The sequence below is a fragment of the Phycodurus eques genome, chromosome 11, assembly GCF_024500275.1.
Source record: "Phycodurus eques isolate BA_2022a chromosome 11, UOR_Pequ_1.1, whole genome shotgun sequence".
NCBI classification, from domain to species: domain Eukaryota; kingdom Metazoa; phylum Chordata; class Actinopteri; order Syngnathiformes; family Syngnathidae; genus Phycodurus; species Phycodurus eques.
The window spans coordinates 1,965,989-1,983,496 of NC_084535.1; the positions used below are offsets into that span (position 1 = coordinate 1,965,989).

The 17,508-nt window shown below is 43.2% G+C and overlaps 1 protein-coding gene across 1 annotated transcript in view; it reads right to left on the bottom strand.

The window, feature by feature from the left end:
* Window positions 1–17,508, bottom strand: part of atrnl1a (attractin-like 1a) — a 111,829-nt gene that overhangs the window by 55,803 nt on the left and 38,518 nt on the right. Inside the window, exons 21-25 of the mRNA XM_061690662.1 lie at window positions 9,024–9,117; window positions 4,388–4,440; window positions 1,966–2,060; window positions 1,783–1,861; window positions 452–609 (exon numbers count right to left, since the gene is read on the bottom strand). Coding sequence (XP_061546646.1) covers window positions 452–609; window positions 1,783–1,861; window positions 1,966–2,060; window positions 4,388–4,440; window positions 9,024–9,117 — 479 coding nt within the window. The remainder of the gene's footprint in view (window positions 1–451; window positions 610–1,782; window positions 1,862–1,965; window positions 2,061–4,387; window positions 4,441–9,023; window positions 9,118–17,508) is intronic.

The window sequence follows — 17,508 nt, forward strand, 5'->3', positions numbered from 1 at the left end:
TTCAAGAATTTTTTTTAAAAATGAATCAATGCGAATGTAAAAGATATAAAATATTCAGAGATAAATTGAAAAATCAATCATTCAAAGTAGTAAACAAAAATGATTGAATAAAAGTATAGCATAAAAACAACAAATGACTGAATAAAAAATAATATCAAAAATGAAATGATTACATTTAAAAAAAAATATTACCAAAAGATTGTAAATCACAAAACATGTAATTACCAAATAAATGCAAAAAAAGCGTTTTAAACAATGTAATGACAAAAGTATAATTATTAAATATTACATATTATAATATGATTAAACCAAAAAAAAAACTATTGTTTGATTTTAAAATGTTGACTATTTTTCATAGCATTTTGTAATCAATAATGATAATAATAGCAATAAGAGTAAAAAATAGATTGTTGAAATGAAAGTATGTGTGTCTGCGTTGGCGGCGTCCGACCTGTATCTTGACGGGCCAGCTGAAGTTGGACACGTAGATGTAGAAAGTGACGTTGTGACGCCGCTTGAAGTTGAACTTGTCGCACGAGAAGCTGTCTCGGTGCTCCTTAATGTTGCGCCGCGCCGTGATGGACATCTCCTCCCCCGAGATGCTCCCGGCTAACACACACACAAACAAACTAACGCGATCATTTCAATTGACATAAATGTTGGATTTTTTCATATATTATTTTGGGATTTGGGGGATTTTTTTTCATGTCAACTGTATTATTGAGAACTATTGCGGTATCATTTGTATATTTTACTCAAAGGTCTTTTCATTATTTTTGTTTTTATATGCTATATATTTTCTGCATCTTTTTGGGGTATTATGCATGTTTTATTTTCATTTTCATGCGCTGCACTAGCGCATAAAAAAAAAAAAAAAAAAAAACATCTGCTTGCCTATAAATAGCTCCGATGACATCATAATGCAATCAAGCTGAGAAGCGGTCAACAGCGAGCAAAGTGTTCTTTCGCGTCAAACGTTGTCGAGCGTTTCCGTGACAACCGCTGCCGGTTTACCGCCACGTTGTAAAGTTGTCAACACCAGAAATAATTAAAATAATTACAACAATAACTATCGCTATATTGCAAAAAAAGTTTGAATAAAAACAACAAAAGAGTAACAAGGAAAATAAAACTAATGGGAAATAATTATTATTTAAAAAAAATGTCAATACATAAAGAACTTAAATATGAAAATAAAATAATAAAAATACTGGAAATAAAATCATTAATTCATTCATTCATCTTCCGTTCCGCTTCTCCTCACGCGCGTCGCGGGCGTGCCGGAGCCTTCCCAGCTATCTCCGGGCGAGAGGCGGGGTACACCCTGAACCGGTCGTCAGCCAATCGCAGGGCACATACAAACAAACAACCATTCGCATTCACACCTACGGGCAATTTAGACTCTTCAATTAACCTAGCATGCATGTTTTTGGGATGTGGGAGGAAAGCGGCGTGCCCGGAGAAAAGCCACGCTGGCACGGGGAGAACATGCAAACTCCACACAGGCGGGGTCGGGGATTGAACCCGGGTCCTCAGAACTGTGAGGCAGACGCTTTAACCAGTCGGACACCGTGCCGCCGAAATAAAATCAAACAAATAAAAAAATGAATAAATAAATAAAAAACATTATTATTATTATTATTATTAGATAAAATAAAAGTAAATGAATGTCTGATCACAAATACGTTAAATTGATACTTAACAACCTGGAAAAATAATGAAATTAAATAAAACATAATTTAAAGAAAAAAGAAACAAAATGGTCGGGAGACATTTGAGCACCTGTGGAGCTTAAGGACCAAGTGATGTTGAGGTTGAAGTTGGTGGAAGCGTTGATGGACATGTCCAAGTTCTTGTTGGCCTAAGCACCGCAAAGACACACACACACACACACACACACACACACACACACACACACACTTATTAGCACGCGCACACACCATATGGCGGTTGCTGCGCGCTTACCTGCTCCGGCGTGGCCATGAAGTTGATGGCGGTGTAGTGTCGGTCGTCTTCCTGCAGCAAGCTGAAGGTGAACTGGTAGTCGATCAGCAGGTTGTCTGGACACACCGAACGCAACCCGTTAAGGCGGCGACCTGAATGTCCGGCGCCCTCTGAATTACGCATCATGCGCTACGACAAGTGTTTATTCCAACAAAGTCGGTAGCGCGTCATCAGAAGCGGCTCCGAAAATGTACGGTTCGGGCTCCCGCGGCCCGTTTAGGCAGCGGCCTCATCGGGCCTGAACACCGTCGACCCTCGAAACTCGATTAGGCGTAAAAATGATATGACATTTGAACAACCTCGGAATATATCTGGCTGTGTGTTGGAAAATGTACGTTTAATATATCGACCAACCATCCACCTAATTACCTACCTTACTAACTAACCAACTCACCAAACAAACAATTCACTAACCGCTCAACCAACTTACTAAATAAGCAACCCACCCATCCAGCTACCTTATTTAACCAACTACCCAACCAACCAACCAACTGACTGACTGAACAAACTAATCAACCACCTTCCTAGGTACCTAACCAAGTACTTAACTGACTGTCTGACTAAGCTAACCGACCAGCCGGCCAAGTAACTGACCTACTTACCCATCTACCTACCTACCTACCTGACCAACCAGTTAACTAACCCACTAACTGACTCACTAACCAACCTACTAATTAATAGTAAAAGTAATTGAAAAACTAAACAGCTAACTGACTAAGTAACTAACCAAGAAAACGTCCATCAAAACCAAAAGACATCGTGCCGGATTTTTCTGTCGTCAATTTCTATTTGAACAAAAACTGTGAATGCATTTTCCCATCTTTGCTGCCCGTCTTGATCTTGCTGCAAACGTGCGAGCGTCCCCTTTCCACAGCACCTCGTGTGCTTTTGGGCCTTATGCAAACGAGATCCATTTACGTGGCATTAACGGACGCACGGAGTGACGGCGAACGTGGCGGAGAGCGCTTCCGACGCGTCGGGTGGCAAACATTCCGCGCGCCCTCGAAGCGCTTTCGCCGCCGCCGCCATCTGCCAAATTTGTTTACCCGGGCGGCGTGCGGCCAAACGTCTTCGCCACAGGCAACGCGGCGCACTGCGCTCGATCGTCACGTCCCATTTGCACAAAGTCCAACACGAGATTCATTTAAAAAAAAAATAAAAAAGTCAAAACACAAACTTTCCGTCCAGAAAAGTCAACGGGAACTTTTTTTTATTATCCAGGTCTGACTTTTATTAGTTCCTGCAGAATAAAATTCAAACGAGCCATAAAAGCTGCAAGAACGACCTTCCTGGCCGGATTGGGAAGAAAAAAGAAAAAGAAAAAAAAATGAGCGAAAGAGAGAAAATGGCGCCGCCCGTGTTTATTTTTCCCCGTGGAGAAACGCCAAGCAGCAGAAATCCAGCACCAGCAAACTTGTGGAACACCAAATGCAAAATAATTCAATAATAAACAATCAAAACACATTTTGTTGCTACTCTTCTATTGAATACATTTTGGTTTTGTTCATTTTCCAATAAATATGTCGTTCTATTCTTTATTGACTCAATTGGTTTTACTATAATCGTGAGTGAGTGAACTCAGTATTTTTTTTTTCACCACTTTGTGGAAAACTATACTCTTAGACATTTGAAAATCTTTATTCTATAATATTTTATATACAGTTCATTGCACAATATTAACATAACAATTATTACTACATTATACAGTCACAGATATTATTATTATTACTTTAAATGTAAATGTTGGTAGGATTGTTCTGTAATTGCTTTTTTCACCAGTGGATGTTTAGTCAAATAAAACATTGATTTAACAACATTGTGAATATTGCAACAATGATGACAACAACAAAATACAAAAGTTAATCAAATTCTCAAACGCAGACAATATATTTCTCTGCGAGAAATGAAAGCTATAAATGTGACGTATTAAGCCGATTGTGAAACTCTATAGCGCCCCCGGGTGGGCAAGGCAGCAGCAGGAGCAGCGCAATGTCCATTGAATTTCATTTTTTGGAAGTTGTTTTTGGGGGGCCTGGAACGGATTAGCGGCACGTTCGGTCATTTCAGTGGGGAAAGATGTGTGTTTTACACTCGTTTGTGTCCGCCTTCGACGTTCTCAGACGAAATCCGTGTGGGACGCAAACTGAGCAGAATATTTCTCCTGTTCCCAGGTTGTCGCTTTGTTTTTTTTTATGATATTACAAATTATTAATATGATATTTGACGTTACGTTATTTCCTATGGGAACATTTGCTTTGGAATTAGGACAACTTGGAAGTCAAGGCTGCAACTTTGGGCTGACTTTAGACTTGGGGGGGGGGGGGGGGGGGCTAATGCCTTTAGCGTGTGTGCGTGAGCGTGTGTGTGCGGTGGCGTTACTTACAATAGCAGGTTCCTCGCAGAGGGTTTCCAAGGTAACGATTCTCAGAGTCACATCTGGAGTGGCACACAAGAAGAAAACAGTGCAAAGGTTATTAGCATTCCACATATGGCGTGTGTGTGTGTGTGTGTGTGTGTGTGTGTGTGTGTGTGCGCGCGCACACTATCGCTTCAGGTTGGCCTTCTCTGAGCTCCTCGTGACGAGATTCCCCTCGACAGTCTCACCGACTTGCACACTTACACACACACACGCAAAATTTGATTTCGTGGGAAAAACTGTACAGAGCAGATGCACAGAATGCAGTATACTGTGCAAGGTCGTGTGACTGACAAAAGCAGCCGCTACAAACCATTTTTGACGACGACTTGAGCCAGGATGTTCAAAATATCTTTGGTTAATAGCGCCACACGCTGATGGAGGCAACCACGAAAAAAAAAATTATGTCCTTGATGTAAGAAGGACAAGATAAGTCGGGGATGTGGAGGACACGAAGAGGAGGGCGGGTGCCTCTTAAGACGACCCACCCAAAAAAAAAAAAAGCCTCGCAATCACAGCTCGGACAATTTGTCCCGAGGACTGATTGTGATGAACGACCGCAGCCGCTCCTCCTCGCCGGCTCTAATTTGGCTTGCGCGTTACCGTCGGAAAGACGACTTCCTCTTAAAGCCGCGGGCCCTCGTCGGCGTCCGAGTCTCGTTGACGAGATCCCGAGCAACTGGTCTCGCTTACGCGCCATCTGGAAATGATTCACAGTGCGCCACTTTTTCAGGGCAAAGTACAAAAAGTACACGTGATTTCGTATTTCGTTTCATTGGCGACAACAACAACAAAAAAAGCTCAATTTTCAATTTCATGCTGAAATTTGTCATGCTGTCATTTGGGGGGTTTGTGTTGAATTTTAAGGGGAAAAAAATAATTTCATCAATTTTGGAAAAATGCTGTAACATAAAATGCAGAAAAGGTGAAGCACTGTGAATTCTTTATGCACTATTTATTACAGATGCAAAAGTATTGGGACACACAGAGGACCACATCGATATTTTGACAAAAGGGAAAATTATTTAGAAGAAGCAACACTTATTTTCACATTTTCTGTCAAGATGTAGAAGTTGATTAAAGGTTAATGCTAGGACAAAAAAAGCAGTTTCAAAGCTTATTTGGTATCAGGAGAAATAAAGCAAATCCCAGAAGAGAAACAGCAAAACATGTTTTGAATAACATCATTGTCGTAAATTTCGATTCTTCGAAAAACTAAGGCGGAAAATACGTAATTGGAAATCAGATTTTTCAGGAGGGGGGGGAAAAAAAAAAAAGGCATCGTAAGGCCGTATGGCAAAACCTGGAGGTGCGCCTCGATACTTGCGTCCACGTGGAAAAGCGGCACGGCGGTGAAGACACGGCGAGCGAGATTAGCAACGCGCGTGCGTGAAGGCGGACGGGTGGCGGCGGTCGAACAAATGTAAGCGGCTTACGAGGGGGCCTAACGGGGGGCAGATAAAGGCCCGTCGCGGCTCGGGGGTCGGAGGTCGCCGTGCTGGGAGTCCCGCTACTGGAGATAAGCGCGCCCGCGTACCACCAGGGTGCGCTAGCGTGGAAAACCACACGCCAGGGATGTGAAAAGCGGACCGATATTCAAGAGGAACCTTGGAAAAGTCACTTGGACTAACTTGTCTTTTATTTCTGACTCACCAGACATGCCTTTGTGGGCACGCACGCACACACCTGCGGTCACCCGGGGGTCTCAACACGCACCTCCGAGTTCAGACAAAATGAATAACAAATGGCACGCCATCTTGACTCAATGAAGGAACAACAACAAACACAAACGCTTTGGAGAGTCCACGCGTGCACGCGCTAATGTGACATTGTGCGCAACACAATCTTGATTTGAAAATCATCAGCATTCTCCATCCACCAGGCGACACGAAAATCTTTTCATCCCCTTCATAACTTTTTTTACAGAGCAAACTAGAGGAAATAGTGAAATCAAATAAATAAAAGTATATATTAATAACGATATGTTAGCTCATTCACTGCCCCGGATGTTTATATTTGTCGCCTGGCATCGACTCATGAAGACATTGAGCGCGTTTTTCCATCGGGTCAGCGCGGAAACGCGTCTTGGCCAGCTTGTCTGTGAAATTCCGGTTTGTACACCGCTGTAATGACTAACAGGCGCCAGTAGACGGCGGTGTTGCATCGCTTTGGATTTGCGATCAGCACAGCTTTGGAGTAGAAGGAAACATTCGGCGGTGAAGCTCAGCTCGTCACGTCAATTATGAAAACATGTTCGTCGTCGGACAAGTTTAGGCAACTGCAACTTGTACATAGCATGCATTTGTATGGTATAAACACAGCATGTGTAGGTTAGGTAGCAGAAAGTGACTGGCAAACGGCAGGTCAACTGGAGCCGTGCGGTGAATCCGTGTGTTTCTTCGTTGTATATCTGTAAATAAATGATTATTTTGCCTTTAAAAGTCCTTTCTCAGTTGTATTGTATTTTAAAGTTTGAGCTGTCGCAAAAGCTAGAAATATCAATCACATTTCACAAAAAGCTTGTTTTCTCTGCTTTTTGGTCCGAATCTGGTTGCTCTCTGTTCTACGGTTTTCTATTACTAAAGAACGGGAAAAGCGACCAACAAACTTTTTCTTTCTGGTGAAAGAAGAGAATCGACTCGTTCCTGTAGTATGTTTGCCGCTTATACTGTCGCAGAAAACAACATTCTGTGGGTCTTGAAATGCAAACTCCAAATATGGGCAACGCTGCATAACGGTAAATTATTAGGTGCCTCGTTACACTCTGCAAATTCTTAATACCGATAAAGTTGATTTTATACCTCACATGTCGTCAGACGGTAGAAAGATAAACACATTATAAATAAATAAATACATACATACATTAATCCTGTTGTTGGTTTAAATGTCTTCCTTTAGATTTGCGCTTTTGTCCAATAAAACGAAACACGGGTCTTGATGTAACCATGACAACTGACAACATTTTGGTATCATTCACCCATTTCCCCCCCCCCACCCCCCACAAAGTACACAACATCACACTCATGGTGTAAAATGATCACTGTAACACACTAAAACTGGAAAGTTACACAAGCGCTGCTGCCTCATCACATTTTTAGTTTCTATTGGCTCAACACACACAAACACACACACGCACATGCACGCACACACACCAGTGAACTGGAGGCCTCTGCTGCTGGATTTACGGATGCAGCAGTTTGGCGTGTGTGTGTGTGTGTGTGTGTGTGTGTGTTGTGTTCACACGCTGTACAGGTCTGCCAAGCCATTTTGAATATTATAGTGCTGCTGCAGTGCTCCAAAGTGGCCCAGTCAGCAGGGAAAACACACACGCACGCACACACACACACACACACACACACACACGCGCACACACACACACACACACACACACACTATATTACTGAAATACGTTGCTTAACAACACTAGCATCTGCAGTTTGCACAAAAGATTGACTTTGGACAGTAGTTTTATTTTTCGTCACTTGATGTGCATCAGTCACTCCAGCGGAAGCGAGGGCGTCTATCCCGTACACTGCCATCCACTGGCCAGCTGTTGTCAGTGTTCCAATACAAATCCCCCAAAAAGATTATTTACACTTGCTAGTGTACGGGATAAGACGTTAGTGTTGACTGTCGTGACCGATGCACAAAGTTGCCCATGTATGTATTGCCATACAGCGGAAGCTCAGTTTTCGTACGATTCGGTTTTAATTCTTTTTTTTTTTTTTTTTGTCTAAATATTATCTCACAGTTTCGTACATCTGCTCGGTTTTGTAAGATGTACGAAACTGTGAGATGTGTAGAAAGGTTTCAACAAACGACAAGGCTTAAGCGTTCCACAATATGAGCTTTCGTAAACAACTCAAGCCAAAAACCCTCCGCAAAACTCGGGCAATATCTGCGTAACGCACTCTGTCATGGCGGACTTTTAAAATAAAAACATGCAGTAGAACAACACACTTTCCCAATTTTCTGGGCTACATAATGCCTTATTTAACAGTCCTACTCAATAAACCAGCAGAAAATAGTTTGAGTGTGACTGCCAAATTAGCCACCGTGGGGCCAAATTAAGTGCCGTGAAACTGGCAGGCTTTTATTTTGAAGGCCTGGTTTCCGACGTTGCGCGTTGTTTGTTATTGCCTTGAGTTGTTCATAAAAGCTGGCATTTTCTAGCCTCGCCGTCTGTTTAAGCTTTTTTGCACAATACGACAGAAAGTTCCTCGTGGCGGCCATTCGACAAAGAATGCGAGAAACATGACAGAATTCAAGAAAGAACTCAAAAAAAGAAGAACTCTCCCCCGCTTGCTGTATGCGCAAACAAGAGTCTTTATTAAAGGTAAACGTGATGTTAAATGTTCATGTACTCACTTCATGAATCGTTTATATTTATTTCACATTGCTTTGTTAGAAAAGCTATACTTATTCCCTCAAATGTTTTGGGGGTTAATATTTTTGGGTGTCTGAAACAGATGAATTGGATTTGCATTATTTCCTATGGGAAATACTGTTTTGGATTTCGTCCATTTTGGTTGGAGACTTTCTGGAACAAATTCATCAAGAGATGGGTGTCAAAATAGGAGTTGTTTGCGTATCGGATACTCACAGCTGGCATTGCTCTCCTTTGATGCCCTTGGTGGTACAGAAGCACTTGCCCGTGTTGACGTGGCACACGTTAGCGTGGCTGTTACACCTGCAAGCTACACACGCACACACACACACACACACGCACACATTATTTGTTGCTTATTGCTAAATTTGCCTTTTGAGTGTTTGTCGTAAAAGCCTTGTCGACAATTCACCCGATTGCCACCAAATTTCAAGTGGGTATACGAGCCAGACGGGTGACGGTAAAGTCCCGAATTATTGCCTTTTTGATCATTGGGTGCGTTTGAGGGTTCTCATTGTAACGGAAGTCTCCTAACGTGCTTCCAAAAAGTTAAATAAAACCACAAACCACATACTACGCTGACAAAAAGTCCTTTAAATTGACTCGAACATGTACAGCAGTGGCACATGATTCAAATGTGATAAACTAACATTTTTTTTCGAGGAAGAGAGGGACCGAAAATGAGGTTCTTGTGTTTTTCAGTGTACAACGTAAGTGAAGGTACCATTTGCATGTTATGACTAAACGGCTCAGGCAAAAAAAAAAGATTGGGAACCAAGGATGCAGAAATGTCTGTTTTCCCCTTTAATTCACCTGAATGCTCATCTGGAACGGCAGAAAATCCCGTTTGTTGTCAAGACGCCACAACAGTAACAACAGCAGCAGCAGAAAATCTCTTCCCTTTGTTCGGTTTGCCGACTCCGGCCTCGGATCTGTGACCAATCGGCGTAATCGTCTTGTTCAAGACCAGCGCGGCAGGAAGAAGCGAGCGGACGATTTACACGCCGCCCGGGCGCTTGTTCCGACACGAAATCAATCCGGCGCGGTTCACCTTACGGCCGTGCAGAAAGACTCATCGCGGCTCGTTATGTTCGAAATAGGAGACCTGGATAAGCTTAAGCCTTACATACTGTTCATTTTACATGCACACATCCCGCGTGTTTTGAAAAAATATCCCGAGTATGATTGTCCATTTCAAATGATGAGCGACAGAGCTTTTCAAAATGTATTAACTCGTTGACTGCGAGTCGATTTGAAAGCAGTTTCCCGCATGTTGCCAGCTGTTTTCGAGCCTTTTGACGGATGTTTCAAGACCCGCTGAACGTTGTGCTCTCTGAAAATATAAACACGGCACCGAGACGCTCTTCTTTTACAAGAAACAAAAGTGAGTTTCTGGCGTTTTCTGTTCTGTCGCGATCAGCACGGGTTGCTTTCACTCGCCTGTTCCCGGCGATTCCTTTCGCCTGCCTCTGACGCTACACGAATCCAATTTTAAAATCGAACAGTGACAATCGCTTTCAACCCAGCGTCCGTAGTTTCCGGCGCCGACCGCTCGGAACTCGCACGCTGACCGCGGTTGTGCGCGCTATTCCGTTCATAGACTATTGCATCAGGGGTCATGTGTTCGAGGCGTGCGCATAGGTTGGACGGAGAAGGCGGAGAAGATGCAATGTGCCACCAATGAACAAGAATAAGACCAGGAGCGGAACATTCAGCACATTGGCGCAAGAACTCGAAGTTTGTGAGTCTTTATATTGCTTTAAATTGGAATTGAAGGATAAGGATGGCGATGCCGGCAGATCTCCTTATGCAACTGCAGAACCAAGTATGCGTCCATTGTTGCTGTTGCTGTTTGTTGTTCTGGCGCATGTGTGGTTGGCGATTTTATGCGTTCAGTCCGCGTGGTCACAAAAATAGCATTGTACGCGGTTGACCGCAGACGGGGGGTGCGCTCTGACCAGGATGAATCCAAAATATCGGGCCGATCGTTCTGGTATTTTCGGAGTTCGAAGTGGGCATACATAGGAGATGCCCGCATACATTTTGGTGACAATTGATTGTAGTTTTGTGACATTAAGCGACATTAAGCTTTTTCTATATAGTGAGCGTCTAGAATTGCAAAAAGTCTCAGGTGAAATCGATTTCACCGTGACTCCCCGGCGAGCCGGCTCGTCTCCAGGAGACGTCGCGGCAACCAGCCAACTCTTCTCCAGACCAGTGCGAGAGAGGTCTTGAAGAAGAAGAAGAAGAAGAAGAAGTGAGTGTCAGGTGGTAAACGACACACACCTGGATTCAAAGAACCCTTTAATTAGGCTGTAATACAACATGTCCGTGAAGGTCTTCTGCGTCTGTACCTCTCACACATCAGCGATACGTGAAAAATCCAAAAACAAGCCACGAAGTGTGAAACCTGGGAAAGACTACACTCCCCGTGACCCTGAACAAGATAAGCGGTGCACAGAGCATCAAATAGTCGAGAAATGTCAGAGCCCGACCAAAATGTTCTCCTCACTTATTTGTATTCACTTTGCGTTCTCCTTGTTGTTTTCTCCTCGCGGTTCCGGGGCAGACGCTAATAAAGCTCCGGTGAACTCGGGTCAAGGCCACGCTGAGGATGAGAAACAGACAAGAAAAGAAATAAACAAAAAAACATCTTGATTTCTCTTCTTCTGCCTGGGAGGTCCAGCTTTAAAAGTCCTTCTTTCTGCAGGCTCAGGATGGAGCACAGCAGGCGGGCCGCTTTTAAATGTCACGAACGCTCCTTCCTCAGAATGGACCGCGGACCTTCAGGTCCACGCGACCCGGAGAAGCCAGAGACAAAGACTCCGTTCGACATGATCGACAACCGTTCGGTGTGTCGATAGCACAGGCGGCAAAAGTACTCACGCGCTGTACTTAAGAAGAAGTACGGAAGAAAAAGAAGAATTAGAAGTATTGATTCACTCCTTATGTAAAAGTAAAAAAGGAGACTCTGAATATACTTCAGTAGCAAAGTACACATTTATTTTCAACGTCAATTACAGTGAACTTTCATTTGAATTTGCTTTGTGAGCAAACCCTAACTCCAAATGCTCCTACATCAAATCTGTTTTCCCCGTTGAAATCAAAGACTCAACCCACTCGCACACCCTCTCTTCCATCCGCTCCCTTCGGGCAGGAGGCTACAGAGCATCCGATGCAGGACCACCAGGCTGACTACTCAACTCCAACAGTGCTCTGTAGCCCGACATGAGAAAATCACAGCAGCAATATGTGAACAATATTCATCCGTAGTGTATACAGTCAAATAAGTAATATACTGAACGAACAACCAAGAAAAAAAAACAGCAGCATTGAGGAGGGACTACAAAAAATTGTTTTATCTAAATTTCTCCACCAGCTGTTTGACTAATTCTTCACCCTCGGACTTTTTGGGGGTTGAATTTTAAATGAATTTGAAAGGTTGAGATTGCCAAAAAGAAGCAATCATTGGTCTAACATCGGTACCTAGAAGACGCTCCGTATTTATTAATTACACAACTAAAAGCTCAACCATATACTGTCGGCTCAAAAGCATTTCATTCAGGCACGGCAATGGTCGACACAACAACACACAAGAGTTGTGCTGAGTACATAAAAAAAAAAAAAAAAAAAAAAAGTTGATCTCTTTGCAAAATAAAAAATCGGGCTGATATAAAACTATTTTCTTTGCGACATGTGCACCCAGAGGGAGTACAATGTTTCACTCCACTGCCTCATAAACGCACACACACGCATACACAGAAGGTTGGAGTCCTGGGCGTTTATAAAGCTAAACAAAGCCTCTGGCCACTTCATTAGGCACAGCTAATGTCAAAACATGCTGCCTTTACAAAGATAAAAAAGTGATTGGTTAGCATTTTACACTCACACACACACACACACACACACACACACACACACACTGATACGATTGATCACGATCATGAGCGGCTCCACCTTCGGCTGACTCGTGACTTTTCTTTATTGGGTCAGAACCACTTTAAAAGCGGCCAGTAAAACATGTAGGAAGACCCAGCCTCACTTACAAATGTTGACACAGCGTGAAAATCTGCTTTGATGTCTTCTTTTTTTTTTTTTTTTTTTTTTTAACATCCCTCAGCAGAATGTGACATCAAGTACTTTGAGGAGCTCGTTACTGCCACCAAGTGCAAATCATCTCGTTACTTCTCCAAATTTGCACAAATGAAGCGCTGGTGCAGCGGGCCAGGGAAGAAGCCCTTTCATTCTAAGGCGCAGATGCAGGAAATGATCTCGTTTGGGGGGTACAGTCCACCTGTGTCGGGTCTGAATGGGTAAGGCTGTCAGGTCTGTTTCGAAAGAATCCAAAGACTAAAAGTTCTGTTTTCAAAGGATCCAAAGGCTACAGGTTTTGGTTCCACAGGACCGAAAGACTGCAATCCAAAGACTGCAATCCAAAGGATTTAAAGTTATAGGTTCTGCTTTCAAAGTATCCAAAGACTGCATATTCGGTTTCCAGAGGCAACAGATTCTGTTCACCAATTATATATTGAAAAAAAATGCAAGTTATATTCCCAGAGGATCCAAAAGCTGAGTCCCAATGTTCTGCTGAAGTCTGTAGGTTCTGTTTTCAAAGGATCCAAAGACTGCAGGCTCTCTTTCCAGCAGATCTTAAGGCAGTAAGTTCTTTTCCCAAAGGATCCAACGGTTGCAGGCTCTGTTTCCAAATGATCAAAATGTCCTGACTACAAAGGATCCAAGGTTTTCAGGTTCTGTTTCCAAAGCATCCGAAGACTAAATTCTGTTTCAAAATAATCCAAAGGTTAAATTTTCGAGATCCAAAGGATGCCGGTTCAGTTTCCAAAGGCTTTCGGTTTCGGTTGAAAGATCCAAACGTTAAATGTTCTGTTTCCAAAGACTGCATTTTCTGATTCCCAAGGGTCCGAAATCTGCAGGTTCTGTAGCCAAAGGATCCAAAGACTCCTCGCCCTGATTCCAAAGTGTCGACAGGCATTGGGTTCTGTTTGCAAAAGATCCAGAGGCTGCAGGTTCTGATTCTAAATGTAAACGACCCAAACATGCGAGCTCTGTTTTTCAACCTATTCCACGGTTGCAGGTTCTGTTTCACATAGACCAGACATTTCCAAAGGCTCCAAAGACTGTGGTTCTTGGTTCTAAAGAATCCAAAGGCTGTCAGTTCTCTTTTTGCAAAGGATCCAAATGCACGAGAGTTTGCTTGCAAAGGATCAAGAGGTGAAATGTTCTCTCTCGAAAGTATACAAATGCTTCAAGGTAATATTCGCAAAGGATCCAGAAGCTGAATATGTTCTAATGTCCAAGAATCCAACGCCTGTTGGTTGCGTTTCCGCCGGATCCAAAAGGTAAATTGCGTGTTCACGATCTGTTGTGTAGTCCTTTCCATCCAAGTTCCATCCCTCATGTCATTTTAGTCCGCCTTGTGTTTGTGTTCGTCTTGATTGAGGCTAATCATTTTGATTTACATTGCACGATGGCAGCTATTTTGATTCATTGAGTGTTGCCGTTAGCGTGCAACATCTCTGTAATAAAAAAAACATCGCGACCTCGTTTAGTGCCGTGATGAAGAGCAGTGATTGGGGCTTTATGGACGTCATTAAAGGGGCAGCTGGGCCGCAGTGGAGCAACTGTAGCGGCTTCTTTGTCGCTTCGCTTTTCCTAAAACGTTTGGTCTGGGAATCAAACATTTTGCTTCCAGGAAAGAACTTTTTGCCGATCATCCCTTCATTATCCTCAAGCCTATTAAAAATAACTACCATGTGGATCTCTTCAAAGAAGTTGCCTTTTTTGAGACATTTGTCAGCAAGGAAAAAACTCAACTAAGATTCAATATCTCAAATAATGACAAAATCTGCTTGTTCTTTGGCTGCCAATATAGTTTTCTTCTTGCCAGACAATTTTGTCACTTGTTTCAAGGATTTGTTTTTGGTTTTTTTTTTTACTTATTCAGATTGTGTCACTGGAAATGAGTACATTTAGCTTCAAATAAGAATGTGATGTCAGATTTATGTGATGATACATCACAATTAAATGAAGTAAAGCAGGTACGAGTAACAGGTGTATATTTGTTTTATTGGTGTGCATCGCGATCCCCGTGTGTACGTATGCGCTATTTTTTTTATTTGTCTTTAATGATATAATATAATTGGGTTTATCCTGCGTGTCAAATTTAGAGGCGGCCCTCCACCGAACTTCGGGCGACCTCTAGCTCTGCAAACTGTGACATCATAAAAACTGTTATCGTTGCTATTTGGGTGTTATTTTTCATGGCAATTGCGTTGCATCGGAAACAGTTGCAAGTCGCTCCTAAAACTGTTGAAGGAGAAGAAGGTAGCGAATAAGGAATTTTCTTTCCTACTGAAAATGCGTCGGGCAATTTCGTGAACTTTCAAACAGGTTAATATTGTATTTTATGTAACTGGCCACATCTGATTTCTAGTATCTTAAACAAGCGTTAGACCTTCTGTTTTGGCTTTCCAGAAATGTCTCGAAAATAAGTATTTTGCAAGGTGAGGTGGCGACGAGTGCTTTAAGGAAAACAAAATGCTGAAGAACAATGAAATACATGCAAATGCCGAAAAAGTGTTTGTGTGAGCCAGTAAGGGGGGGGGCATTGTGTTATTGATCCAAATGGTACCACCTCAACCTCAATTTGAGCCAGAAAGAACCCTGCGTAATCATTTCTTGCAAACGACTTTGCGAATCTAAAAGCTCCAGCTCACGGGACTCTGATTGAAGAAGTTCTGTTCTAGAAGATTCTGCTCAGTTATGCAACAATCCCAAAGAAGCTACAGTTGTTCAAAGCACAAATCATCTCGATTTGGATTTGATTATGAAAGGTAGGCAAATGAAAGAATGCCGCAACGTTTCCTTGCCCTCCTGTCAGGACGAGGCGACGGGTGGGACATGAACGATGACGAGCTGCCTTCATCAACCCCGGCAAACGAAGGTGAAGAGCCGCCATTGTCCCGTCTGCCCTCCGTCACTCGCCTCCTCCCACTTCGCCGACCTTCGCGCCAGCGACGTCTCGCTTTGGGCCGTCCAACGAGAGGCCGGCTGCTCCGCGTCGCCGTCCCGCCGTCACTCAAGAGCGTTAAAGCCAAGCTGAATGTTGCCATGATGGAGGCTCGGCGAAAAGAGTGAGCAGCTGTTGTCGAGTAATGGATGAAGACAAGGAGGGAAGGGAAGGACATGCCTGTGAATATTCTCATTCATTCAGTTCATTTCATTCTCAGGGCAACTGGACTCTTCTGCTTGTGTTAAAAAGACGTTTGGCCTCTCATCCGAGCAAGCTTCATCAGTTCGTGCAACAAGGCTTAGTTAGGACGCACTAGCCGCTGTTTGTGTGGGGAAAGCTCAACTATTTATGCTCCAACCTGGAGGCATGCCCCACACCACGTATGCAATCATCCATTTGGAATGCCCAAAAAAGGCAGAGAGCCGTCAAGCCGAGAGGCTCAGAGTCGTCGTATGTATTCCGTTCAGTTGTAAAGTGGCCGTGGAGTTGCCTGAGGGACCGATTGAGTTTCTTCTCGTCAGAAGCCCCCTCCTCTGTTAAGCGATGGCTCTTCCGACTTTGTGTCGATGGCCTCTTTCAACCCTGTCTTCCCTGTCCACAACATGCACACGTTTGTCCTCAAAAGAGTGCTGTTGCTCTCGCAGGTGCAGATAGAAAGTGGAGGAGTTTGCCCGTCTGTGTTGTGCCATGCGTCTGCGCAGTGGTTGCTTGGCTTCCCCAATGTACGCATGCGTGCGTTCCTCACTGCACTTGACCGCATACACCAGATTTCTTTCGGGTCTTTGGGCTGTAGCGGCACTTTGTCTCAGGGTGTTACCGGGTTTGAAGTGTACCGGAACGTTGTGTCGGATGAAATCCTTCCGAGTTTCTCAGACAGACCTGATACATACGGAATGACAATATTGTTGCGTGCCCCTCTTTTCTTTCTCGTCCACCTTGCTCCTGTCCCTTCTGGAATTGGAAGCACTTTTCACAAAGGACCAGCTGGGGCAAGCACAGTTTTGGAGGGCCTCCCTCTCGTGTCTGCGCTCGTTCTTTTGGCCTGCGGACTGGTTGGAACGTTCTCAGCTTCGTGTTCCGCAGGGCGAAGAATGACAAGAAAATGTAATGGAAAAGGGTAAGAAAATGAAATTACAGGAATGGAGAGAAGACGACAAGACGAAATTGGAACGATCAAATAAACCACTGGTGTCTAACTTTTTTTGTTGTCTCGGGCCGCATTGTAGTTATGATTTCCCTCAGAGGGGCGTTAGAACAGTGAAACCATATCAATGTTTAATCATCACCAAAACATATTATTACCACTGCACAACAAATTGAGGGATGACTAGTTTTGAAATCAGAAGACGAGCATAATAGTTTGTTCAAGTATTGTTTAAGTTACTGTCGAAGAAGGGTTTGGTAACAGAAAAATTATTGTTTATTATGATGACAATTTGGAATTTGGGTACAGATTTGCGCAAAATCAGTTGACGAGCATAATGTGCTTTCGCGGGCCACATAAAATGATGTGGCGGGCCGCATCTTGCCCCCGGGCCTTGAGTTTGACACCATGAAATAAACTATGGCTGAAAGAAATTAAGAGAATGTAGAGTTCATCGAAAGGAAAAGGTAAAAAAAAAAAAAAAAAAAAAGCATAAATGAGACAATAAAAAAACAAAAAAGAGA